General features: G+C 40.2%; 1 protein-coding gene across 16 annotated transcripts in view; it reads left to right on the top strand.

Annotated features, from left to right (window-relative positions):
• The window catches only part of neb (nebulin), a 56,891-nt gene that overhangs the window by 18,593 nt on the left and 12,579 nt on the right, over positions 1-25,719 (top strand). For 14 of the 16 annotated variants that reach the window (XM_035174597.2, XM_035174605.2, XM_035174609.2 and 11 more), the window contains exons 44-119: positions 14-118; positions 364-471; positions 583-894; positions 977-1,180; positions 1,335-1,439; positions 1,544-1,651; positions 1,888-2,199; positions 2,282-2,485; positions 2,645-2,749; positions 3,198-3,305; positions 3,542-3,853; positions 3,936-4,139; positions 4,294-4,398; positions 4,503-4,610; positions 4,847-5,158; positions 5,240-5,443; positions 5,660-5,764; positions 6,176-6,283; positions 6,385-6,696; positions 6,783-6,986; positions 7,089-7,193; positions 7,306-7,413; positions 7,503-7,814; positions 7,911-8,114; positions 8,300-8,404; positions 8,654-8,761; positions 8,890-9,201; positions 9,497-9,700; positions 9,848-9,952; positions 10,093-10,200; positions 10,295-10,606; positions 10,757-10,861; positions 10,980-11,078; positions 11,177-11,278; positions 11,420-11,527; positions 11,634-11,945; positions 12,061-12,165; positions 12,273-12,377; positions 12,467-12,571; positions 12,666-12,773; positions 12,873-12,983; positions 13,098-13,295; positions 13,701-13,805; positions 13,970-14,074; positions 14,165-14,269; positions 14,383-14,490; positions 14,615-14,728; positions 14,867-15,064; positions 15,188-15,292; positions 15,399-15,503; positions 15,609-15,716; positions 16,184-16,291; positions 16,408-16,515; positions 16,615-16,719; positions 16,830-16,934; positions 17,024-17,122; positions 17,244-17,348; positions 17,450-17,554; positions 17,671-17,775; positions 17,897-18,001; positions 18,378-18,482; positions 18,633-18,737; positions 18,851-18,955; positions 19,083-19,187; positions 20,144-20,248; positions 21,462-21,563; positions 21,653-21,760; positions 21,845-21,949; positions 22,050-22,154; positions 22,252-22,356; positions 22,472-22,576; positions 22,700-22,810; positions 22,914-23,024; positions 23,179-23,280; positions 23,820-23,924; positions 24,404-24,493. In XM_035174597.2, the coding sequence (XP_035030488.1) occupies positions 14-118; positions 364-471; positions 583-894; positions 977-1,180; positions 1,335-1,439; positions 1,544-1,651; positions 1,888-2,199; positions 2,282-2,485; positions 2,645-2,749; positions 3,198-3,305; positions 3,542-3,853; positions 3,936-4,139; positions 4,294-4,398; positions 4,503-4,610; positions 4,847-5,158; positions 5,240-5,443; positions 5,660-5,764; positions 6,176-6,283; positions 6,385-6,696; positions 6,783-6,986; positions 7,089-7,193; positions 7,306-7,413; positions 7,503-7,814; positions 7,911-8,114; positions 8,300-8,404; positions 8,654-8,761; positions 8,890-9,201; positions 9,497-9,700; positions 9,848-9,952; positions 10,093-10,200; positions 10,295-10,606; positions 10,757-10,861; positions 10,980-11,078; positions 11,177-11,278; positions 11,420-11,527; positions 11,634-11,945; positions 12,061-12,165; positions 12,273-12,377; positions 12,467-12,571; positions 12,666-12,773; positions 12,873-12,983; positions 13,098-13,295; positions 13,701-13,805; positions 13,970-14,074; positions 14,165-14,269; positions 14,383-14,490; positions 14,615-14,728; positions 14,867-15,064; positions 15,188-15,292; positions 15,399-15,503; positions 15,609-15,716; positions 16,184-16,291; positions 16,408-16,515; positions 16,615-16,719; positions 16,830-16,934; positions 17,024-17,122; positions 17,244-17,348; positions 17,450-17,554; positions 17,671-17,775; positions 17,897-18,001; positions 18,378-18,482; positions 18,633-18,737; positions 18,851-18,955; positions 19,083-19,187; positions 20,144-20,248; positions 21,462-21,563; positions 21,653-21,760; positions 21,845-21,949; positions 22,050-22,154; positions 22,252-22,356; positions 22,472-22,576; positions 22,700-22,810; positions 22,914-23,024; positions 23,179-23,280; positions 23,820-23,924; positions 24,404-24,493 (10,758 nt within the window). Of the gene's footprint in view, positions 1-13; positions 119-363; positions 472-582; positions 895-976; positions 1,181-1,334; positions 1,440-1,543; positions 1,652-1,887; positions 2,200-2,281; positions 2,486-2,644; positions 2,750-3,197; positions 3,306-3,541; positions 3,854-3,935; positions 4,140-4,293; positions 4,399-4,502; positions 4,611-4,846; positions 5,159-5,239; positions 5,444-5,659; positions 5,765-6,175; positions 6,284-6,384; positions 6,697-6,782; positions 6,987-7,088; positions 7,194-7,305; positions 7,414-7,502; positions 7,815-7,910; positions 8,115-8,299; positions 8,405-8,653; positions 8,762-8,889; positions 9,202-9,496; positions 9,701-9,847; positions 9,953-10,092; positions 10,201-10,294; positions 10,607-10,756; positions 10,862-10,979; positions 11,079-11,176; positions 11,279-11,419; positions 11,528-11,633; positions 11,946-12,060; positions 12,166-12,272; positions 12,378-12,466; positions 12,572-12,665; positions 12,774-12,872; positions 12,984-13,097; positions 13,296-13,700; positions 13,806-13,969; positions 14,075-14,164; positions 14,270-14,382; positions 14,491-14,614; positions 14,729-14,866; positions 15,065-15,187; positions 15,293-15,398; positions 15,504-15,608; positions 15,717-16,183; positions 16,292-16,407; positions 16,516-16,614; positions 16,720-16,829; positions 16,935-17,023; positions 17,123-17,243; positions 17,349-17,449; positions 17,555-17,670; positions 17,776-17,896; positions 18,002-18,377; positions 18,483-18,632; positions 18,738-18,850; positions 18,956-19,082; positions 19,188-19,554; positions 19,657-20,143; positions 20,249-21,461; positions 21,564-21,652; positions 21,761-21,844; positions 21,950-22,049; positions 22,155-22,251; positions 22,357-22,471; positions 22,577-22,699; positions 22,811-22,913; positions 23,025-23,178; positions 23,281-23,819; positions 23,925-24,403; positions 24,494-25,719 lie in introns of all 16 variants that reach the window. The other 2 variants (XM_035174604.2, XM_035174603.2) reach the window with 2 other exon arrangements.

A 25,719-nucleotide genomic window follows, 5' to 3' on the forward strand; every position in this document is an offset into this window, starting at 1 on the left:
TTCGTTTTTTTAGAAATCTTACCTCAAAGCCTGGGAAAAGGACAAGACTACGATTCACATCATGCCTGATGCAATGGACATTGTTCTGGCTAGAGGGAACAAGAAAAACTACAGTGAGGTACGTTGTAATACCTTCATTTTTCTACAAATTAATTTCTCGATCTGTCATTATTCATAACAACAAAATGAACAGCACTGTGTAAAAGGTTTTAAAGTTTAGGGCACTAAAATGAATATTAGGATGCTTTCAAATATATTACCATGTAATTTTTTTTTTCTTCGTAGTACTGTATGTCCAGCAATGACAGACAGGAAATTAGTACACTGAGCACAGTTAAAAATGTGTAATATCTCTCTCTTTAGAAACTGTACAAATTGGACAATGAGCTCTCCAAGAAGAAGGGCCATCATGTTCGTGGTGATGCCATTGCAGTCCAGGCTGCTAAGACCTCCACTGTTATCGCTAGTGATGTAAGTATCTGAGTGGCATTTCTATTCTCTTCTGTCTAATCTGAGTATAATTACATATCTTTACCCCGACCGGATTTAAGTTATCAAAATCTTTACACTTGCTTCTTCCAGTACAAGTACAAGACAGGATACCGTAAGCAGATCGGCCACCACATCGGGGCCCGCTGCGTGCAGGACGACCCTCTGCTCATGCTGGCTCTGAACTCAGCCAGGATTGCCAGTGATGCTCTGTACAAGAAGGACTTCAACAAGTCCAAGACCAAGTTCAACCTGCCAGTGGACATGATTGCGTTTGAACTGGCCAAGAAGAACCAGATCCAGGTCAACCACGCCAACTACATCACCCGTTTGCACAACTGGACTTGCCTGCCAGACTCCAGCGATGTCGTCCAGGCCAGACGTGCTTATGACATCCAGAGTGATGTGAGTATATGATTTTTTTGAATGTATATTTTTCCAATTTGGGACATTTCTCACAACAAGAAACCCTTTTTGTTCTTTCCAGAATATTTACAAGGAGGATCAGAGATCGATGCAGGGTATTGGATGGGTGCCTATAGGTTCACTGGATGTAGTGAAGGCGAAGAAAGCTTGTGAGATCCTGAGTGAAAGAGGGTATCGTCAGCCCCCATCCAACTACAAGTTCAAGAGCACCACTGAGGACATGGCCATGGCACTGGCTAAGGCCAATGCTCAGGTTATGAACAAGGTAAGAAATCCCATTTAAATAATTATGCAGTAAAATTTTAAACTACTCAACTATTTATGAACATGAATTTTTTTTAATTTTATCTTAACAATGAAAACATTCCAGAGTTCATATTGTCAGTAAATTCCTGTGTCGTTGGTTTCTTTGCCTGCAGAAATCCTATCATGAAGCCTGGGAGAATGACAAGACAAAGATCCATCTTATGCCTGATGCTATGGATATTATACTGGCCAAAGCAAACAATGTCAACTACAGCTTGGTATGTAAAAGATTTAACAGTTATCACGGAACAAAAGGATTACTTGCATGAATACATGTACAGTATATATGTAATTTCTTTGGCATGTTTTTGTTTGTTTACAGAAAAAGTACAAACAGGCCCATGAAGATGCCAAGAAGAAGGGCTACGATATACGCAATGATGCCGTCTCTATCATTGCAGCCAGGGCTTCCAGGGATATTGCCAGTGATGTAAGTGTTGAATTGAAAAAAACAGATAATTGTGATATTCATCATATTTACAGCAGGGAGGTATTTTACATGTAGAACATTCTCTCCTATTGGACGGATGTCATGCAATTCACTTTTGGCAGCTAATTCTAGTTTGCCAGTTTGAGTATTGTGAACAAAATGACCTAATTTTCCACATTGTAAAAAGTGTGAATGTAACTGGTACACACAATTAAATAATACATTTTTTCTTCCAGTACAAGTACAAGACAGGATACCGTAAGCAGATCGGCCACCACATCGGGGCCCGCTGCGTGCAGGACGACCCTCTGCTCGTGCTGGCTCTGAACTCAGCCAGGATTGCCAGTGATGCTCTGTACAAGAAGGACTTCAACAAGTCCAAGACCAAGTTCAACCTGCCAGTGGACATGATTGCGTTTGAACTGGCCAAGAAGAACCAGATCCAAGTCAACCACGCCAACTACATCACCCGTTTGCACAACTGGACTTGCCTGCCAGACTCCAGCGATGTCGTCCAGGCCAGACGTGCTTATGACATCCAGAGTGATGTGAGTATATGATTTTTTTTAATGTATATTTTTCCAATTTGGGACATTTCTCACAACAAGAAACCCTTTTTGTTCTTTCCAGAATATTTACAAGGAGGATCAGAGATCGATGCAGGGTATTGGATGGGTGCCTATAGGTTCACTGGATGTAGTGAAGGCGAAGAAAGCTTGTGAGATCCTGAGTGAAAGAGGGTATCGTCAGCCCCCATCCAACTACAAGTTCAAGATCACCACTGAGGACATGCCCATGGCACTGGCTAAGGCCAATGCTCAGGTTATGAACAAGGTAAGAAATCCTATTATATAAATAATATGCAGTGTAGTATTAAACTATTCTATCAACTATTTATAAACATGAAAAGGAAATAATTTTATCATGAAGTAGAACACATCCAGAGTTCATATTCTCAGTAAATTCTCATGTTGTTGGTTTCTTTGCCTGCAGAAATCCTATAATGAAGCCTGGGAGAATGACAAGACAAAGATCCATCTTATGCCTGATGCTATGGATATTCTACTGGCCAAAGCAAACAACGTCAACTACAGCTTGGTATGTAAAAAATGTAACAGTAATGGTGGTACAGCAACTGTAATTTATGGAAAACTTTCAATTATGGCTTGGAGATATGATTCAAATCTAGATTTTTTATCAATTAAGATGTGTTTCTGATATTGATAAATATATATCTAGGTATGTAAAATCACAAATAAGACAATCAACTAAATGTTCAGTAGAATTAACCCTTCTATGCATTACATCAGACAAACTCATGATGTCTCATACTCAAACTCATAATACTCATAATAATATATTTTGTATACATTTCTAGTTACGTCAGGCTTTTAATTATTTATTTGGATAAAAGTGTTTCATATATGATAATATGAAGAAATGATTCAACTTAAACAAAACAATTATACTTACTTATCATCTAGCTCCATTTAAAATGAAAAATGAACATGTTTAACATCTGTGGCATGTTTTTGTTTGTTTACAGAAAAAGTACACACAGGCCCATGAAGATGCCAAGAAGAAGGGTTACGATATACGCAATGATGCCGTCTCTATCATTGCAGCCAGGGCTTCCAGGGATATTGCCAGTGATGTAAGTGTTGAATTGAAAAGTAACAGATAATTGTGATATTCATCATATTTACAGCAGGGAGGTATTTTACATGTAGAACATTCTCTCCTATTGGACGGATGTCATGCATTTCACTTTTGGCAGCTAATTCTATTTTGCCAGTTTGAGTATTGTGAACAAATGACCTAATTTTCCGCATTGTAAAAAGTGTGAATGTAACTGGTACACACAATCAAATAATTTATTTTTTCTTCCAGTACAAGTACAAGACAGGATACCGTAAGCAGCTCGGCCACCACATCGGGGCCCGCTGCGTGCAGGACGACCCTCTGCTCATGCTGGCTCTGAACTCAGCCAGGATTGCCAGTGATGTTCTGTACAAGAAGGACTTCAACAAGTCCAAGACCAAGTTCAACCTGCCAGTGGACATGATTGCGTTTGAACTGGCCAAGAAGAACCAGATCCAGGTCAACCACGCCAACTACATCACCCGTTTGCACAACTGGACTTGCCTGCCAGACTCCAGCGACGTCGTCCAAGCCAGACGTGCTTATGACATCCAGAGTGATGTGAGTATATGATTTTTTTTAATGTATATTTTTCCAATTTGGGACATTTCTCACAACAAGAAACCCTTTTTGTTCTTTCCAGAATGTTTACAAGGAGGATCAGAGATCGATGCAGGGTATTGGATGGGTGCCTATAGGTTCACTGGATGTAGTGAAGGCGAAGAAAGCTTGTGAGATCCTGAGTGAAAGAGGGTATCGTCAGCCCCCATCCAACTACAAGTTCAAGATCACCACTGAGGACATGCCCATGGCACTGGCTAAGGCCAATGCTCAGGTTATGAACAAGGTGAGAAATCCTATTTAAATAATTATGCAGTAAAGTATTAAACTACTCAACTATTTATGAACATGAATTTTTTTGTATTTTATCTTAAAAATGAAAACATTCCAGAGTTCATATTGTCAGTAAATTCCTGTGTCGTTGGTTTCTTTGCCTGCAGAAATCCTATCATGAAGCCTGGGAGAATGACAAGACAAAGATCCATCTTATGCCTGATGCTATGGATATTATACTGGCCAAAGCAAACAATGTCAACTACAGCTTGGTATGTAAAAGATTTAACAGTTATCACGGAACAAAAGGATTACTTGCATGAATACATGTACAGTATATATGTAATTTCTTTGGCATGTTTTTGTTTGTTTACAGAAAAAGTACACACAGGCCCATGAAGATGCCAAGAAGAAGGGCTACGATATACGCAATGATGCCGTCTCTATCATTGCAGCCAGGGCTTCCAGGGATATTGCCAGTGATGTAAGTGTTGAATTGAAAAAAACAGATAATTGTGATATTCATCATATTTGCAGCAGGGAGGTATTTTACATGTAGAACATTCTCTCCTATTGGACGGATGTCATGCATTTCACTTTTGGCAGCTAATTCTAGTTTGCCAGTTTGAGTATTGTGAACAAAATGACCTAATTTTCCGCATTGTAAAAAGTGTGAATGTAACTGGTACACACAATTAAATAATTAATTTTTTCTTCCAGTACAAGTACAAGACAGGATACCGTAAGCAGATCGGCCACCACATCGGGGCCCGCTGCGTGCAGGACGACCCTCTGCTCATGCTGGCTCTGAACTCAGCCAGGATTGCCAGTGATGCTCTGTACAAGAAGGACTTCAACAAGTCCAAGACCAAGTTCAACCTGCCAGTGGACATGATTGCGTTTGAACTGGCCAAGAAGAACCAGATCCAGGTCAACCACGCCAACTACATCACCCGTTTGCACAACTGGACTTGCCTGCCAGACTCCAGCGATGTCGTCCAGGCCAGACGTGCTTATGACATCCAGAGTGATGTGAGTATATGATTTTTTTGAATGTATATTTTTCCAATTTGGGACATTTCTCACAACAAGAAACCTTTTTGGTCCGTCCAGAATATTTACAAGGAGGATCAGAGATCGATGCAGGGTATTGGATGGGTGCCTATAGGTTCACTGGATGTAGTGAAGGCGAAGAAAGCTTGTGAGATCCTGAGTGAAAGAGGGTATCGTCAGCCCCCATCCAACTACAAGTTCAAGAGCACCACTGAGGACATGCCCATGGCACTGGCTAAGGCCAATGCTCAGGTTATGAACAAGGTGAGAAATCCTATTCAAATAATTATGCAGATCCCCAGCACTGTTCCCTTCACCAGCCCTACAGATGCCATGAACATTGTTCTGGCAAAGAATAATGCCTTGACCATTAACAAAGTAGCATTCATCCTCACCTAGATTTACACTGGAGATTTCACTCTCACAATTTCTTTAGTTAAAAGCACACTTAAAATTTGGATTATCTGTGGTTTCTTCCAGCATCTCTACATCGATGCATGGGAGAAGGACAAGATCAAGCTGCACATCAACCCTGACACTCCGGAAATCGTCCTGTCTCAACAGAATGCTATCAACATGAGCAGGGTGAGTATTATTCATATTGCATGTGACAGGAAGACAATCCCTGAATATTTGTGTTGTGCGATCTTTTCTATCCTATCTCTCTACAATATATCCTGACTAGTATTTATCTTGGTGGTGTGACAATCTTTTCTTATATTTGAAATAATTTTCACAGAATTTGGAAACCCTTTTAATGGCAGATATGTTAACTGATAACCACCTAAATATCATTGCTTGAATTAGCAGTCACAAGGGAGGTTCTTTGAATATGATCCTTTAACATAGTCCCACTGCAAACTTCCCACTGGGAATATTCTTGATATCCTTAAGCTTTTCTTAATGCCACAATTACACCTCCATTTGGTGTAAAAGACTTGAATAATCAAATAATTCTAGCATAGAAAATGTATTAATGTATGTCTTTCTTTGCAGAAACTATACAGACAAGGCTTTGAGGAAGCAATTAGCAAGGGCTATTTCCTCCCTCCGGATGCAGTCTCTGTGAGGGCTGCTAAGGCCTCAAGGGACATTGTCAGCGATGTGAGTGACTGTACTCCATCATATATCTGTTCATTTTATTGGCACATTGTGACGGATGTTCTAGTTGCAACATCAAGATCTTTTTCTGCCAATTTCTGTAGTACAAGTACAAGGTGGGATACCGTAAGCAGGTCGGCCACCACATCGGTGCTCGCTGCGTGCAAGACGACCCTCTGATCGTGCTGGCTCTGAACTCAGGAAAGATTGCCAGTGATGTTCTGTACAAGAAGGACTTCAACAAGTCCAAGACCAAGTTCCACCTGCCAGTAGATATGCTGAGCCTTGAATTGGCCAAGAAATGCCAGATTCAGGTCAATCACGCAAACTACATCACAAGGCTTCACCAGTGGACTTGCCTGCCAGACTCCAGTGATGTCGTACAGGCCAGGAAAGCCTATAATCTACAAAGTGATGTAAGCACTTCTTTGACATATTCAGCATACCTCAATATACGACACTCATGTGTTTTGATGTCACATGTTCACGCTTTTATCTTCAGGCTGTGTACAAAGCCGACATGGATGAGGTTGTAGGTGTGGGATGGATCCCCATTGGTTCGCTGGATGTGTTGAAAGCCAAGAATGCTGGAAAAATCCTCAATGAACATCTCTACAGGCAGAAACCACAAACACTGAAGTATAAGACTGACATGACCTCCATGTCCATGGTCTTAGCCAAAACAAATGCTGAAACTATCAACAAGGTAAAGAACATCCCTCTTTTACAAATGATGTACATTTACTGAGTCTTCATCTTGCGATTACTAATTTGTGTTCATGATTTCTTTTTTGGTTTCTCCCCATAGAAAAACTACATTGCGGCTTGGGAGGCTGAGAAGATGAAGACTCATGTGATCCCTGACATGCCTGAGATGTTGCTTTCCAAAGCTAATGCATACAACATCAGCAAGGTATGTTTGTTTCGACTTGATCTAGGTTTCTCTGTAGTTGTCAGTGAATTTAAGCATTTTGGGCATCATGGTTTTCATTTTGTAATTCATTTGTTTTCATTTCTGTTTTCAGAAACTCTACAGGCAAGGTGTCGATGAGATGTTCAGAAAGGGCTATGACCTCAAGGCCGATGCTGTCTCTGTAATTGCTGCCAAACGAGGAAGAGAAATTATCAGCGATGTACGTAACTTGAAGTTAAATTCTCACCTCTCTTATTGTGACATTTGTTTATTCACTGAACTTTCACTTTCCTCTTTCTCTCGGTGCAGTACAAATACAAGACAGGATACCGCAAGCAGGTGGGCCACCACATCGGGGCCCTCAGTGTTCGCGACGACCCTCTGATCATGCTGGCTATGAACTCAGGCAAGATTGCCAGTGATGCCTTGTACAAGAAGGACTTCAACAAGTCCAAGACCAAGTTCCACCTGCCAGTGGACATGCTGAATCTTGAACTGGCCAAGAAATGCCAGATCCAGGTCAATGACTTCAACTACAGGACTCACCTGCACAACTGGACCTGCCTGCCAGACTCCACTGATGTGGTCCAGGCCAGAAAGGCGTATGACCTGCAGAGTGACGTAAGTTTTGAGACTGTTGTCAAACTGTATTTGCTGACTACTCCATTCACATTAAATTTAAACTAACTGTGACTCTGCTTGTCTCCCTACTTTTAGGCCGTGTACAAGGCTGACATGGAATGGATCAGGGGGACTGGTTGGGTGCCAATAGGGTCAGTTGATGTGGAAAAGGCCAAGAAAGCAGGAGAGATCCTCAGTGAGATTAAGTACCGTCAGCATCCTAGGAACTTCAAGTTCACTGCCAATACATGTGACATGCCATATGCCCTTGCTCAGGCCAATGCCCAGATCATGGATAAGGTAAAGACAGCTCATCCTAATTCATATTATTTCATTGGAGTTAATTGTATTTTTCCCCATCAACAGAAAAGTATAACATGTTTAGGTGTAACTTGTTTTAGCCAAAGCTCTGTTTGTATTATGTTCATGTTCTACGACAAAATAAAGTCAGGTGTCACTAATCTGTGTTCATATGCTGTTTACAGAAAGCTTATACTGCTGCCTGGGAAAATGATAAGACCAAACTTCACGTCATGCCTGACACCCCAGAGATTGTCCTGGCCAAACAGAATAAACTCAACACCAGTCTGGTAAAGCAGCACCTCTCTATTTATTTGTATAACCAATTCATATATTGCAGATCATTGATATATCAGAAACTGTCTTTTTATTAAATATGCTTATAGGCCTTAGTTTGAGGATTGGAACGAAATGATAACATGATGGCAGACTTTTTCATCACATCATCATCTAGTGTAATTTTAATTGTCTGCTCCATTGGTTCTGTATCTTGTATCAAATGAGACACATCATTGACAGCATCATTTGTATTACTCCAGAAATATTATCGTGAAGGTTACATGGACACCATCAACCAGGGCTACTACCTGCCCAAAGATGCAGTTTCTGTTTTAGCGGCCAAAGCCTCCCGAGACATCATCAGCGATGTAAGTCAAGTTTTTACATTCCCTTTATTTTGTTATTTTACAAGCTGTATTCTTCTCCATTTTTTTCATTTTACTGAAATGATTTTCATTTAGAAAATAACGAAACAATATTTATCTCAAATTTTCAGTACAAATACAAGGCTGGTTTCCGCAAGCAGTGTGGCCATCATATAGGTGCCCTTAGTGTAAAAGACGACCCGCTGAGTATGTTGGCTGCACACGCAGCCAAGATCTCCAGTGACAACATCTATAAGAAGGACTTCAACAAGACCAAGACCAAGTACAACCTTCCACCGGACATGCTGGCACTTGAACTGGCCAAGAAGTGCCAGAAGCAAGTGAACGACTTCAACTATAGAACTCACTTGCACCAATGGACGTGCCTGCCAGACTCAAGTGATGTAGTCCAGGCTAGAAAGGTCTACGACATGCAGAGTGATGTAAGTACATGCAAAGTTTAGTGGCTTGAGGCATGTTGCTGAAGTAAGGAAGGCAAGTTTGGTGTTATTGTTGTGAGTTCTAATCCTACTTTTACTGCTATAACAAAAATGATCACTTTTATAGAAATTATATTAATTGACTGTGTTTTCACGAACATGCAAATAAAAATGTCTTAGTTTTATAGATTCTCATATCCTACCCAACGTTTTCAATCTGCATCCAACAGATTTTAATTGGATCCCTCAAAGGTATTTAATGAAGTCGAAACTGATTCAGTATTAATCTGTTTTCTAGGCCGTATACAGAGCTGATCTGGAGTGGCTGAGAGGATATGGCTGGTCACCTCAGGACTCTGTAGACGTCATCAAAGCAAGAAACGCCCAGACTATTCTCAATGAGAGGCTCTACCGCCAGCCCGCCAGCTCTGTCAAGTTCACCAGCGTTGTAGACCTCCCAGCTATCGTCCTGTCCAAGCAAAACGCTGACAATATCAGTGATGTGAGTAATAACATTTTCCAGCAAACTTACTTATATTTCTGATGAATTTAAATCTGTAAAACTAAATATTTTGTACAAATATCTGTTTAAATGAATGTGTCAAAACAAAGTAGTTCATGGTTTTCATTTTTCGTTTCTTTCTGACAGTGGAAATATAGGGAAGTCTGGAATAAGGACAAGCTCAGCTTTCACATTCCACCTGACACCCCCACCCTTGAACTGTCCAAGGCCAATGCCATCAATATCAGCAATGTAAGTTTGAAGTTACAATCACTTAGGACCTAAGAATATATATCTTGAATGATCAAATTATATAATCCCTTGAAATGTATTATCCCTGAATTTCATGTGTTGACAGTATGTTTTACAGTATTTTTTGACGATACTTGCAGAAACTGTACACTAAGACGTGGGATGACCAGAAGGCCAAAGGCTACCACATCAAAGAAGACGCTATCGCTGTGCTGAAGGCTAGAGCATCCAGAGACATCGTCAGTGATGTAAGAAAAAAACTATGGATAAGGTTTTTAATATCAGATTTGCGAGCTAGTTATTTCCAGAATTGTCATTAACCTCTCGTATCTTCTCTTTTAGTACAAGTATAAGACAGCATACCGCAAGCAGCTCGGCCACCACATTGGTGCCCGCTGCGTGCAGGACGACCCTCTGATCATGCTGGCTATGAACTCAGCCAAGATTGCCAGTGATGCCTTGTACAAGAAGGACTTCAACAAGTCCAAGACCAAGTTCCACCTGCCAGTGGACATGCTGAATCTTGAACTGGCCAAGAAATGCCAGATCCAGGTCAATGACTTCAACTACAGGACTCACCTGCACAACTGGACCTGCCTGCCAGACTCCACTGATGTGGTCCAGGCCAGAAAGGCCTACGATCTCCAGAGTGATGTAGGTTTATGGTAGTGAACACAGATAGCATTCATTCACATTCATTATTGTAACAATGATCATGTTTTTTTTCTCTAGAATCGTTCACATTGTAATGTGTTCTGTACAAACTACATGTCATTAACAAATCTGCCTGCTTTGTTTCATCAGGCTGTGTACAAAGCTGATATGGAGTGGATACGTGGATGTGGATGGATTCCACATGAGTGTGTGGATGTTATTAAGGTGAAAAACGCACAGAAGGCCATATCTGATGTAAGTCTGATTACTACTGACCACCTCAGTCTGAATTTATTAATACTTGTAACATCACAGTCATTCATTCAACATTTAAAACAGTTGTTTAATCAGAAAATCGTTCTTGCTTTTATAGAGAGGCTACCGTGTCAAGTTGGATACACAGAAATTCACAGTTCCGACTGACAGAGTGGACATGATCTCTGCCAAGAATGCTGCTGCTGTCCTGAATGAGGTGAGGATGACTCTCCTTTTCAGATCCTGTTTGGATTTTAAATCACCTTACATAAAATGAGTTTCCTGTCACTAAATGTTGGTTTCTCATTTTTTCAGGCCAAATATCGTGAAGCCTGGCACCAGGACAAGACCAAGTACTCACTGGTGGACACTCCAATTCTTGCCACAGCCAGAGAAGTGGCTAAGAACATTCACCCTGTAAGATTACACCTCTTAGGATTTATTTTTCTGCATAATTCAATTCCTCAACACTGAGCTGTATATTTTCCCCCTCTTGTTATCAGCTTCATAAATGCCGCATTATGATAAACCTATGATAAGTATTTCCCTCTTTTGTAGAAACTTTACACCAAAGCATGGGACCAGGTTAAAGCCACAGGGTACTTCATGCCTGGAGATGCTGTGCCAATCAAGCAGTGCATCGCGACAACCAAAGTGCAGAGTAATGTGAGTAGCAAGACTACGGTTACAGTTATCATTTCCACTTGTAATTATTTGTTATTTGACTGAGAACACATTAAAATAGAGATAATAATTTTTGTCTGTCCTGCAGCACAAATACCTTGAGTCATACCGCAAGCAGCTCGGCCACCACATTGGTGCCCGCTGCGTGGAAGACGACCCTCTGATCATGCTGGCTTTGAACTCAGCCAGGATTGCCAGTGATAACCTGTACAGGAAAGACTACAACAAGGTCAAGACCAAGTACAAACTGCCAGTGGACATGCTTCAGTTTGAATTGGCCAAGAAATGCCAGATCCAAGTAAACGATGACCGCTACAGAACTCGCCTGCACCAGTGGACTTGTATGCCAGACCAGAACGATGTCATCCAGGCCCGCAAAGCATATGAACTTCAAAGTGATGTGAGTGCTCTCAGGAATTACACCAAACTAGGACTTATTTAGAATTTTCACACAATAAACTCACTGAAAATGATCAACCCACCCATAAAAAATGTGTCTTTGTTTCTGTACTCAGAACATTTACAAGGCTGACCTGGAATGGATCCGTGGCTGCGGATGGATGGCAGCTGACTCTGTTCACCACGTCAAGGTCAAGAAGGCCCAGGAGATTCTCAACGAAGTATGATAGCTGTGCTCACTTCTGTTTTGGATTTATCTTTTTTTATTTTAGTCAATTTGGCACCAGCTAAGTGTGTCTCATCTTGTCACTCGAATTTCTATTTGCAGAGACTTTACAAGAAGGGTGCCAAAGACGCCTTTGGCAAATTCACCCTGATTGTTGACCGACCCGAGCTCATCCTGGCAAAGATAAATGCTGCCAACCTCAGTGATGTATGTTGAATTTTAATATTTAAATTGCCAAATTTCAAAATGCATATGAATAAACAAATCTAAATAATATTCTTATCTTTGTATAATAGCTGAAGTACAAAGAAACGTTCAATGCAGAGAAGGGTATTTACATTGGTTCAGAAGACACTCCTCAACTGGCCCATAGCAGGGATGTGGCGAAGGTCATCAGTGAGGTAATTTTATCACTTGTAGATTATATGATACATTATATATCACATATTTTTATTTGCCTTGTTTCAACTTTGTGCATTCTTTGTGTCATTTCAGAAATTCTACAAACAACAATGGGATGACTCTAAGGCTTCAGGTTACCAGCTGAACCATGAATACATCCCACTTCTTAGCGGCAAGAAGGGCAGTGAGATCGCTAGTGATGTGAGTGCACTTCTTTTGAGTAGTCAGTGCTGGAAAGGCAAAAGCAAAGAGGATCATCATGTTTTCTAAACAAAATCAAGACTTTTTTCTGATTTCCAGGTCAAGTACAAGGATTCCCATGAGAAGGCTAAGGGCCACTACATGGCTTCAACCCTGGTCGATTTCCCTGAGGTGATGCGCTGTGGACAGCAGGAGAAGAACAAGGGACTGGTAAGATATTGTTAATAGTTTTGCAATTTATTCCACATACACATACATATATAAATTTGTCTTACAGTTTTATTGGCACATCTCTCACTGTTGATTCTATTCATTTCTTTGCAGAGGCTCTACCAGCAGGCCTACCATCAAAACAAGACCAAGACTCACCTCCCACCCACCGTCATCGCTAACCAAGTCGCTAAAAGGTGCCAGGACATGCTGAGCGACGTCCTCTACCGCACCTACCTGCACCAGTGGACTTGTCATCCCGAACAGGAGGATATCATTCGTGCCCGCAAGACCAATGAGATTCTCAGTGATGTAGGTCCTTCATTCTGCATGACTGGTGCTTGTGCAATGTCCTGTTGCAGACGACTAAACAAACTCTTGTCACATCAATTGTTTTATTTTATACTGGATATATAGGCAGTGTACTCGAATAACTATTTTTGTATACAGTAAATGATATTGGGTTTATTGATAGTTGATAAAAGCTCTTTTTTAGGGTCTTGAGAGCTATTGTAATAGAAGTTGTATGGATTTGTTCTAATTCAGTGAGAATATTTTTTGTTTTTTAAAAGAACAAAGTTTGTTTAAAGTTTGTTTAAGCTTGATATGTTATAATAGATTTTTCTGTTTTCAAGAAAGAGATTGGACAAAAAATCCAAGTGCTTTCTCTATTATTAAACATATAACTTTTGCATTTTTCTGTTTACTTTGAATTAGGTGTTCTACAAGGAGGACCTGACCTGGATGAAAGGTATTGGCTGCTATGTCTGGGATACACCTGAGATTCTTCGTGCTAAGAAGTCCTCTGAGCTGCAGAGTGAAGTGAGTTGCTACAGGGGAAACTTTAAAAAACATCATTCACAGTTTATGAGTTAACTGAGCCAAGATGTTATTGTTTAGAACCATCATTAGATTTCATGAAAGTAATTCAATTCTTTAGTTTGTGGAACTGTGATAAGATACCAATGTATTTTCTTCCCTTTTAGCTGAAATACAGAGATGAGGCCAAGAAAGAATTCAACAATTACTCCATTGTAACAGACACCCCAGCTTATGTGACTGCTGTTCTGGGTCACACCTGGGCCAGTGACGTGAGTGAGCTGCACTTTTAACACATATTATTTCAGTTTAAAATGCCTGCCTCCAGTTGACTGCACTAATTCCATAATTATTGTTGACAGCTCAACTATAGGGAGGCTTATCACAAGGAGAAGCATCTGTACACCACTGTTCTGGATACCTATGACTATGCCAAGTGCCGCAACTTCAAACACTACTTCAGCAACGTAAGTAAAGATTAACTTACCGTATCTGTCAATGGCAGATTGAAGATGTCAGCCTTGTCAACAGTTGTTTACATACAATATTATGTTCACAATATTGTGTTTTCTATCAACAGAAAAACTACACAGCTGCATGGGACAAAATCAAAGACAAGAGCTACCGGATTCCACATGACTCACATGCTTTGCAACATGCCAAAAATCAGAAGGTCATTCTGAGCAGCGTGAGTTCAACTTTTATTTTTCTGCTAATTTTATTCCATGTCTTTTAGAAACTGGGATTTTCTTCACTTGGGGGTTTCTCTGTTGAGCGTTAAAAATCAAATCTGATTCATCTTGCCCCTGTAGGTGAAGTACAAGGAGGACTATGAGAAGTTCAAATCCCTCTACAGTCTGCCCAAGTCTCTTGCTGACGATCCTGCTACTGCTCGCTGTGTCAAAGCTGGAAAGCTGGTGCTAGACGTAAGTTGAATTTCATCTTCCATAAATTTGTTTTTATGAGGAATGCAAAATTAGCTCAGTTGTAAAAAAGATGTGTGGATTATTTTCTACATACCGAAACCCAGAGCTGAAATTGCCATGTGTCGTCCATCTTAATAGCGTCTGTACAAGGAGGACTATGAGAAGAACAAGGCCAAGAACCACATCCCCCCAGACATGCTGGAGATCCTGTCTGCCCGCAAGACCCAGTCCACTGTCAGCGGCATCCACTACCGCAAGTATCTTCACCAGTGGATATGTCTTCCCGACATGCAGGTGTACACCCAAGCACGCAAGGTCAACGAGCAACTCAGCGACGTGAGTAACAGCACTCTTGCTATCACATTACAAAATTACAACCACATTTTTACTTAAATTTTGCCAGTTATATTATTTTTGATGGATAGAAAGGTCAGGTGTTTCCTTGTTTGCTTTTTCCAGATCTTCTACAAGGATGATCTCAACTGGCTGAAGGGTATCGGCTGCTATGCCTGGGATACACCAGAGATCCTTCGCGTCAAGCATGCTAGTGATCTGCAGAGTGAGGTTAGTCCACTCAACATACTCATTCCTCATTTTCAGTCAATTTTTTTCCGTTAAGTTTTTATTTAGAGTCCATGCTCATCGCCACGTTCTTGTACTTCTCTTCCAGAACAAGTACAGAGCTAAAGGCATTGAGGCTTTCAAGGAATACTCAGTGGTGACAGATACACCCGTGTATGAGACGGCCAAGCAGAATGCTCAGAACCTGAGCGATGTAAGTGACAATACATTTTCCAAACGATCTTGACTATCGATATTTCATTTTAAAACACAAACTAAGGACCTCACATCTCATATATTTTTCTTCTCTTTTTTCCAGCTGCACTACCGCTATGACTACAATGCCAATGTCAAGGGAACAAACACTGCTCCTGCTGTTACCATGGACACAGAAAGAGCACGTCTGGGAAACCACATCCAGAGTGATGTAAGTGAATTTATAATACAGCCCCCAGTTTACTTGTTTAGGTTTTACCATCATATATGGACAATGTGTACACTGTACAAATATTTTCTGTAGATACGCAGCACAATGCCAAAGCACATGCTATTGTTTATGCTTTAGTGAGCAATGATTTGAGATTTTAGACACATCACAGGTGTACTTAGCAATCACATATTTTTTAGAGCCTCTATAGCATTTTTCATTTCATTCTGGGAATTTGTGTGGGCCCTACAATACAATGCACATATTTCACGTGAAGAAATTGCTGAAAATCAACATAATGCACTACTTTAGCTAGCAAATAGGAAGTGAGTTTAATCATTAGATTACTCTTAAAAGGTTTTTCCTTTAGGTTTCCCCTCTGGGGTTTCAGTATGTGTTGTTCTATATATGGTATCTAATGTATTTAAATTCATTCCGTCTCACCCCATTGTTTCTGCTTCTCTTAGAACTGCTACAAAGAGGCCAACAAGACCTCTATGCCGACCGGTTACTCCCTGCCCCACGACACGGTGCTCATCAAGCAGGCTAAGCTGAACAGCACCATAACCAGCTATGTAAGTATTTCACTTTGAAATCACATTGAGATTTTTTTCTTGACATAAATTGAGCTCTATTGATAACGTAGGGCACTGAATGTTCTGATAACATACTCTTGCTTTTATTTCTGTAGGTGAAGTACAAGGAAGCCTATGAGATGATGAAGGCAAAGTCCTACACTCTTCATCCAGAGGGGGTCAACTTTGTCAACGCAAGGAAAGCTCACAAGATTGTCAATGATGTAAGACAACAAACTGTGCTGATGGAGATTAACACTACTACCCTTTGACACATTAAGTGGATGAAACAAGCTCATATTCTGCCTTCTTCTCTTCCACAGCGTCTGTATCGTGAAGAGTACCACAAGAAAAAGGACAAGATCCACACAACCTACCACACCCCTGATATCAAACAAGTCAAGATGAACCAACAGCATCTCAGCGAAGTACGGAATCATATTCACATAATTGATGCTCATCTTTTTATTCATGTAGCTTCATAGTGTTAAATGATATGTTGTATTTATGCCACATTTTTGTTCACTTCTAATCCTAGCTGTGCTACAGAGAGAAATACTACAACAGCCGAGGCCAGCATATCTCTTTGCCCATTACACCTCAGCTGATGCACTGCGCCCACGTCAATGAGATCACCAGCGAGGTATGATGAGTAGAGCCCTAGGTTTGACAAAGACATTCACTAAATTAACTTGTCAGAAACTGTGTGTTAAAATCATTTTGTGCCTTTAGCTGAAATACAAAGAGGATCTGATGTGGCTCAGAGGCGTTGGCTGCTTCTTGTACAACACCCCAGAGATGGTGCACGTCCGCAACATCACCAAACACAGGGTATGTATCTCCTTTTGAATATCTCATTATATCATTAACCTAATATATTCATCATTATGCTATCATATTGAACTTTTTACAGTGGCATCAAGTTATGTGGCCTGTTTTTCATTTCTAAAAGGTGAACTATCCAGTGGAGGCCAAGAAGAACCTTGCCAACTTCTCTGTTGTCCTCGAAACTCCCGAGTACAAGCGTGTGAATGAGCTCAAGTCCCACATGAGCAACGTGAGTTGTTTTCCAGAACACATATCATCACTTTAAATTAATAGATTTATATCATCAGGCATTAATAACTAACCTGACTTTTTGGTCTTCTCAATATTCAGCTGATCTACAAAGCCCAGAGCAAGGAGGAGATGGCAAAGGTCTCCACTCCTTTAGACGCTGTTGACATCAAGAGAGCCAAATGGGCCCAGCAGCTGACCAACAAGGCAATTTCAGATACTGCATCACAATAAAATGTTTTGTTGTTGATGTTTTTTTAAAACACAAATTTATGCTCTTTTTCTGAAAATCTAATTATTCCTTTTGTCTGGTTTCTCTGCAGTACAAGTACACAGATCTGGCCGCTAAGGAGAGAGTTCACTTTACTCAAGAAAGTGAAACTCCAAACATGGGCCATGCTAGAAAAATGAAAGTGGTCTGCAGTGATGTATGTCTTCCTCATACCTCCTCTTCCTTGCTGCAAAGCAGTGGGCTATTGTACCTTGAATTATCCATCTGTATTGTGAAACAAATTTCTGATGTGAAACATGAATTGTTTCCTCCCTTAGATCAAGTACAAAGAGCAGTATGAGAAGATGAAGTACAGGTACACTGCCATCGCGGACACACCTTTGTTGATCCGTGCCAAGAAAGCCTACCTCCAGTCCAGCGATGTGAGTATGCTCACTGAAGAACCTTCATTACAAACAATATACATTTTTTATATTTATACCATGAATATTCATTTTTGCTTTTTTTAGTGTAGACTGAAAATAGAAATTGGATGTTAACTGGTCAGAGCAGTTACCCAGAAAACTTGTAATTAAACCTTTATTCTCCATTTGACTAAGTGAGTAAAGAATGTCTTAGTTAATAGTGACCTTTTGCTTCCAATAATAATCTAAATTATTGTTTCATACATTGTTGCCCTACAAAATGCTACCCCTAAAAATCAGTACAAAATTGACCAATGACTGATAGAGAGGTGATGCTATAAACACAAATGCATTTGTGTTTGATGAATATCTGACTTGTTCTTCCTGTGTTCAGCTTCGCTACAAAGAGACCTTTGAGCTTTCCAGGGGCCACTACCGCACAGTCAAGGACGCTCTGGACATCACCTACCACCGCAGAGTCACTGATGACATCAGTGAGGTCAGCAATTAGAAAGCAGCTGGTTGATCATTTGTTATGAACGTCTATGCACCTTAATATTCAGACAATGTTGACAAAAAGTTTTAATTTAATTTTGATTTGAGCACTTGCACCTTTCTTACTGTCTATCTCTCAATCTCTTTACCTCAGGTTAAATACAGGGAGAAGTACATTAACTCTCTGGGGACATGGAAGTCCATCCCTGACCGTCCTGAGTTCTTCTTCAGCAAAATTGCCAATGATAACATCAGCAGCGTGAGTACTGAGCATGCTGTTTAAATATTTACCAGCGGTAGGTAGAAGGGCATATTATCATATTCTCATGCTGTGCAATGCTAAATGAAATACCTTCTGATATCTTTTTATAGATCAAGTACAAGGAGGACCTGGAATGGCTGAAAGGTATTGGCTGCTACGTGTGGGACACACCTGAACTGTTGCAGGCTGAGAGGAACAAGACTTTGTACAGTGAGGTAAAGACTCTCTTTAAGTTGATAAACTGCTGAGAAAATGCCACATACTACTTTTGTAATCTTACTTAATGTCAGTGTACTTCTTATGTGCAAGGAGATTTAATGGAGTTTCATTTCTTGGTAACAGAGACTGTACAAAGCCTCCTATGAGAAGAACAAAGGCAACTTCAAGTACACCTGCAACACGCCGTTCTTCGAGGCCGTCAAGAACGCATCAGTTCTCATTAACGATGTGAGTCCTTTCATTCTTTCTATTGAAAATCATTTTCATAGAAGAAATGTTATAATTATTTAGTTGAATCACATTTGTTAAAAATAGATGCATTAATCATTGTTGATATTTCTCTGTCTCTGTGCATCTCTATTGGACTCAGCTTGGAGGTAAAAGTGAATTCATAGTATTATTTGATAATTTCTTGTAACGATTATGACCTGCACTTATTGTATATGTGAGATAATGTTATCAACTGCTTAAAACGTGTCCATTTTTCTTCATGTCAACTTGTTCTAACCTTCCTTTGTTCCCTGGAGAAGTTTCACATGACAGTTCACGTTGTTCACCGAATGTTTGTCTAACTACCATCTGACTCTCTGAGCAGAGAGCCTACAGAGCTAATTATGAGAAGACCAGGGATAGGTTCACCATTACTACAGATGATCCTAGATACCAGCTGGCCAGGGAGAACAGGAAGTTCAGCCAGGTAAACGCCCTGGTTGTGTGGTACGACCGGCCTGCCTCCTCTGCTGCAACCTCCAGACCAATCCAGGCCTATGTCACTGGTGCATGAGGTTGTCGAGAGACCTGCCTCTGGTGGTCAACGTCGCATGGCTGTGATAAAACTTCTCTCCCTTCTCCCTACATGAATCAGTTTCTGCTTGTTCTCTTTATCTTTTCAACCCACACAGGTTGCTGTAAATAGTGCCACTCAAATTACAGCTCCTCCTTCATCTGTGCGATCAGAAAGATGCATCATAACTCATTCAGTGATGATTCAATTGTAAATCTTGAATCTTGAGAAAGAAACTATTTATGTCGCTCTGATGGCACAGAGGAGGACCCAACAGCTCCTTCGTCACACTTGGATCTCCGGAGTATTTCTCCAGTCCTCCCAGTGTTACTGCTGTTTTTTTTAACCTGTCCTCAACTATGGCATGCTGTGTGTGTGTATGTGTTGTGTGTGTGGACAGGCAAAGTATACATCCAGAGCAAAGGAACTCCTAAGGGGCGGCTGCAATGAGTTCCACCGCCCTGACATCCTCACAGCCCTTTATCAGTCCACTATGGGCAGTAAGGTAAACAGCCACAGAACAATGGTGATTCTGATCTCTGTCCACAAACAGGCAGAATCACTGTGTAGTTTTAGGACAAGTTATATATGATATAACTTTGTTCCACTCAGCTGCTTTTAGAAATACACTGTAGAAACCGCTTCCCTCCATTCATATCACTTTAATTCCTAAACTTCCACCCTTATTATCTTTCATGCTTTAATCCCTCCATCACCTATTCATTTATCTTCATGTTACATTGATTATCAAACTTTGAACTCACGTCAAAATCTAGTGCAGAAGTTGCTTTATTGCAAAAAAACATATTTAGAGTCAGTTATGCAGAAAATTGCAGCTTTGGCTGATTTGATACAATTTGATAAAATGGATCTATACCTGTTTTATATATGTTTTAATTTTAGATGTTTGATTAAACCAATGGGTAGATTTTTAATTTAAATTGTTTTATGTAGATAATCCACTAATTTCCCCAATTTCTTATCTGACACTGTTAAGGTTCCAAATTCATTCTACTGTCCTCTCTTGACTAAATCTTATGAATAATATTTGTAGAAGCCACTCTATGCATCAGCCTCAGATTCCGTGAGCAGGAGCATAAGATGATCTGGTCATCATGAACTACGTGGGCACTGCAGAATTTCATGACTGAATTTGTGGTAACACGTGTCCTTGTCTGTATGTTCACCTGGATAATAACTCATTTTGTGTTTGTGCATGTTTCATAAAGCATGTTTTTTGTACATAAACATATGCATGGCACTCATCAAACACATTGCTATTATTCAATCAGGTTACATAATACATTGCATTGAAATGGTTAACTATTTAAGAATTTTACGCTGTCAGAGAACTGTCGAAGAAAAACCTGACGACTAAATGAAAAACTGTAGGATAAAAAATGTTTACACCTCAGCTTTAGTATATAAAAACGAAAGTACTTATTGCAGTGTCCTCATCTGAATTGACTTTAAGGAGGACATTTAATGCTGAAATATGACTTTTGAAAAAAAAAATATTCCGCTGTCATTTCAGCATCTCTTCACAAATTCATTCACCCCTTTTTCTAGCATAGTTTAAGTTTAGTTTATTTACTTTAGTACAAATTATAAGCATAGCCAGTTGTCAAAAAACACGTTAATTAAATTATCACAGCAGCAAATTGATTGAGAGATACTAACTTCTTTTGTGTTTTCACGTCCTCCTCCTCCTCCATCAGTGGAGATACAGGGAGCAGTATGAACGTGCCAAGGACAAGTTCACCTCCATTCTGGAGACACCCGAGTATGAGACCCACAAACGCAGCAAGAAGATCAGTGATGTAAGTTTTGGTGTTTCTTTTATACCAGAAATATGTCTTCACTTATTTTTTTAATTGCATCTGACTTTCTTGTGATTATTACTCCTCAGATCCTCTACAAGATGGAGTACAACAAGACCAAGGCTAAGGGATACACCTTGCCTTTCGACACCCCACACCAGCAGCACATGAAGAAGGTCAAGGAGATCACCAGCAATGTAAGTCCCACTCCAAAAGGTTCCATCCAAAAATATGAAACATGTTTTTGTGTTTGACGGTGTGTTTTTTCATTCATCTTGAAGCTGAAATATAAAGAGGTGTACGAGAGGAGCAAGGCTCAGATCAACATCGCCCCGGATGCTTATGAGATTCGTGCTGCCAAGGAGGCTTACAAGAACATCAGCAATGTAAGTGACGGTATTTGGAAAGTTCTGTTTCTGTTGATTATTGAGTAAAGTTAAACTCTGAAAGTAATGATAAAACATGTACTATTGTGTTAATTACTAGCTGGACTACAGGAAAAAGTATGAAGCCACCAAGAACAAATGGATATGGACAACGGACAGACCTGACTTCCTCAATAATGCCAGGAACTCCATGCAACAGAGTGACGTGAGTTATTGCTTTTTATTTATGTGTCCTTTATTTTTTTCAATTAAACAACCTGCAACAGGGTTTTTCTGAATTTCTCTCATCGTTTCACCCACAGGTTGAGTACAAGTATGACAAAGAGATGCTCAAGGGCTGTGTGATTCCTATCGTTGATGACAAGTTAGCCGTCCTGTGCAAGATAAATAATGAGATGGCCAGTACTGTAAGTTTCCCTCTTCTTTATCAGCAACTATACAATGAAATGTAATTACTACAAGGCACAGAGAATATTGTTTAGAATGTTGTAAACTAATAATGTGTTCATTTCTGCCCTCCAGGTGAAATACAAAGAGAAGTATGAGCTGGCGAAGGGCCATTACATGCCTGTCAGCGACACTCCTCAAATCCTCCATGCCAAGGCTGTGCGAAGTCTGGCATCAGAGGTAAAAAAAACTCAATAGAAAATACATCTGTTTTTGAGTAAATCTTTGTCAGAAATATTACACTTTAGCACCTGTTTTTATAGCTACAACAAAACATGTTGAGATCTTTATTTCCTTCCTCAGAGCAAATACAAGGAGGCCAGTAAGAAGGACATGCAGTCAGGCTCGTTTACTACTCTGCCTCAGACTCGTGACACAGTCCACAGCAAGGAGATCAACAAGCTTGTCAGCGGGGTACAACTTTCTCACATGTGTTTCAGAGAAATAAGATCATCCACCTCATAATCCTGAATTATTTTTGTTCTGCCATATTAACGCTTCAATTCTCTCTTTTCAGAAACTGTATAAAGCAAAGTATGAGAAGGATAAGGGCAAGTCAGCGTATAACCTCATGATCGTTCCACCCGAAGTCAAGCATGCCATCGACGTGGCCAAGAGTCAGAGCAGTGTGAGTCATCCCCACAATGTTGTCATAAATAACATTTTATAGATTTGATTTACAGCTACAATCTATATATTGGGATAGTCCCATGTCCTCTTGTTGAGCTGGTCAGTTTATAGTATAAATTGTATTCTGTCTGCTCTTGTGCCCAATGCCACAGATTGCTTATAAGAAGGCTGCCAAAGCCAACCTCCACTACACATCTGTAGTTGACCGTCCTGACATAAGGAAGGCTACCCAGGCTGCCAAACTCATCAGTGAGGTAAACGTCAAGTAGATGCATTCAAAGACAGAAATACCATATGTATACGCCCTCTTTGTGTCAAACAGACTGACATACTGCGTAAACACATCTCTGTTTTGCAGTCCCATGATTAGACAGATGCAGAGTCACCTTTGACTCTCACTTGTGTGATCAATTCACAAAACTGGATTAAGACGTCATAGCGTGAATAAAAGTGAAAAATTAATTGTCATATAAGCAATGTTTTGCAGAAAAAAATATACCAAACATTGGCATGGAACACATCTTTTAATGTGGGGCATTTGAACGCATAATAAAAAGCATCAATTGTAAAGTATTGATCTAATGTTTGCATATTAAATGTCATCACTGGTCCACAATTTTGAGACCATTTAATGAGAGGAATGGCAGAGAAATATGTTGCTACTACATGATCCATCAAAACAGAAAAATCTATAAAACTGTTGTTCTCCCACAAATGATGTGTAATGACAAAATGGCACCAAAAAGCTTTTAACGACAAAGCCCGTAAAATAAACTGTCCTTGTCTCCATCAGATCGGCTACCGTGACAAGGCCCGTCAGGAGGCGAGCCGTGGAAGTTCTCTGGCCCACCGCCCAGACATCGCTCTGGCCACTGAGGTGTCCAAGCTGAACAGCCAGGTACATCAAACCAAATCTGTCTCTTGAAGCCACGGGCCAGTCACAGAGCTTTCCCACTGGTTCTCTACAGTCATTTTCACATACATGGTGGCTGGAATCCGTCAGTGGAAGCCTTTCAACACCAGCTGCCTCAGTGTCCACGTCAGATCAGCTTCCATGACCTAATATTTGCAGATTAGCGATGCTGTGGTAGATGCTTAGCTACAGTTGTGTTAGGAGACTAACGATAGAACTAGCAGCTCTTTCATAACGCTTCCTCTGCCATCATGCATTTATAATCCATGCCTTAATCTGTCACTCCATGAAAGTAGATGTACATGTTTAACTGCTCATGTCATTGTACACGTCCCATCTCCATCCCTACATCTGTCCTCCTCCTCCTTCCTCTTTATATACTTTTCTCTCCTTATTCCTCATTTCTCTCCTTCCGTAATGTCTTGTTCCATGTTCTCATCCATCCATCTCACTGCGCTTTGTAGGTGGAGGGCAAGACCTCCCTCCATGGAGCCGCTTCCTATGATACACCCATGATGCGCCACATTAAGAAAATGAGTTCCGTGACTAGTGATGTAAGGAGGTTCATGCCCTGTAATTAATGGGCCGCTACTGTGTGTGTGTGTGTGTCTGCTCTGTCTCTCCGTTCCCTTCGTAGCCTCTCTTGAATGACTGATTGGTTAATTTCTGATTTTACTGGGGGATTCACTGAGCTTTAGATACAAAGCTCGAGGAGATTTTATGAAAAGATTTATCTTGTCAAATGTTTCCAAATTATTTTATTTTTAGTGCAGCTTGGCATCATGTGCACCCTCTGCTTTTTTGTTTACCTAACACGCTCTGGCTCTTTAATAAGCATAGACAAGCATTGCTTTGTTGCGTTAGTTCCACTGGTGCCAATACTGTACACTAATTTTTTTCTTTTGAAGTTTAACATTTAATAATTTTCCCAATTTTCTCCCGGGTCACTCAGAAATGGGTCTTTCTGAAATGTTGGTACGTTTGACGTGTAGAATAATTAATTATTTGTGCTAGATTTTGATGTTTTTTCTTCTAAGATGATACTTAGGGATCTTACCCTGTCTGACTTTCTCTCTAAAAGTGGTTGATCCTTCTTTCCAAAGAAGAATCCAACCCCCACCCTGAAACAACCACAATCATAGTCTTATCTCTTTCATATATACTTCTTTATATATGAAGTCCGCGTTGTGTCTCTGTGCCTCACAAAATGTTATATTAGACTCAGTTCACACTTTACATTAAAATGCATCTTGAGTGGTCAGAGCAAAAGTTGGTTTTAAACATAAGAAAATGCACCTAAAATACTTTAAGAACAGAATTGTAATAAAGTTTCAGCGATTGAAAAGCAATGAAATCAAATTGGAAAATCCATTCACACATCGTCAGTGGAGACTTACTGAGATGTATTCTAATGTCGGGTGTGAACTACAGTCCATTAGCTGAACACATGCATAAAGTGGTTATATACAGATGCACGAGTTAAGGTCTGAACAGCATCTGAGGGCATCTCCACAACTGCTGGTTTGGTTTCAGCACTGACAATGTAAGGAGACATTATGACAGTGCACCAACACTGTCTAATACCTTATGTTGGTTGTGATTAGACATAAAGACCAATTTGAAAACTTGGAATAAAGTACAACAATATATACGACTTTCTTCTCAAGCCTGGAACCGAAATGCAGACGTGAACATGCCCTTTGAGATGTTCTTGCCCTCCTGGACTGATTATCACTATAATTATAAATAAATTGATGCATGGAAATATTTTTTAAGATAC

The sequence above is a fragment of the Hippoglossus stenolepis genome, chromosome 13, assembly GCF_022539355.2.
Source record: "Hippoglossus stenolepis isolate QCI-W04-F060 chromosome 13, HSTE1.2, whole genome shotgun sequence".
NCBI lineage: Eukaryota > Metazoa > Chordata > Actinopteri > Pleuronectiformes > Pleuronectidae > Hippoglossus > Hippoglossus stenolepis.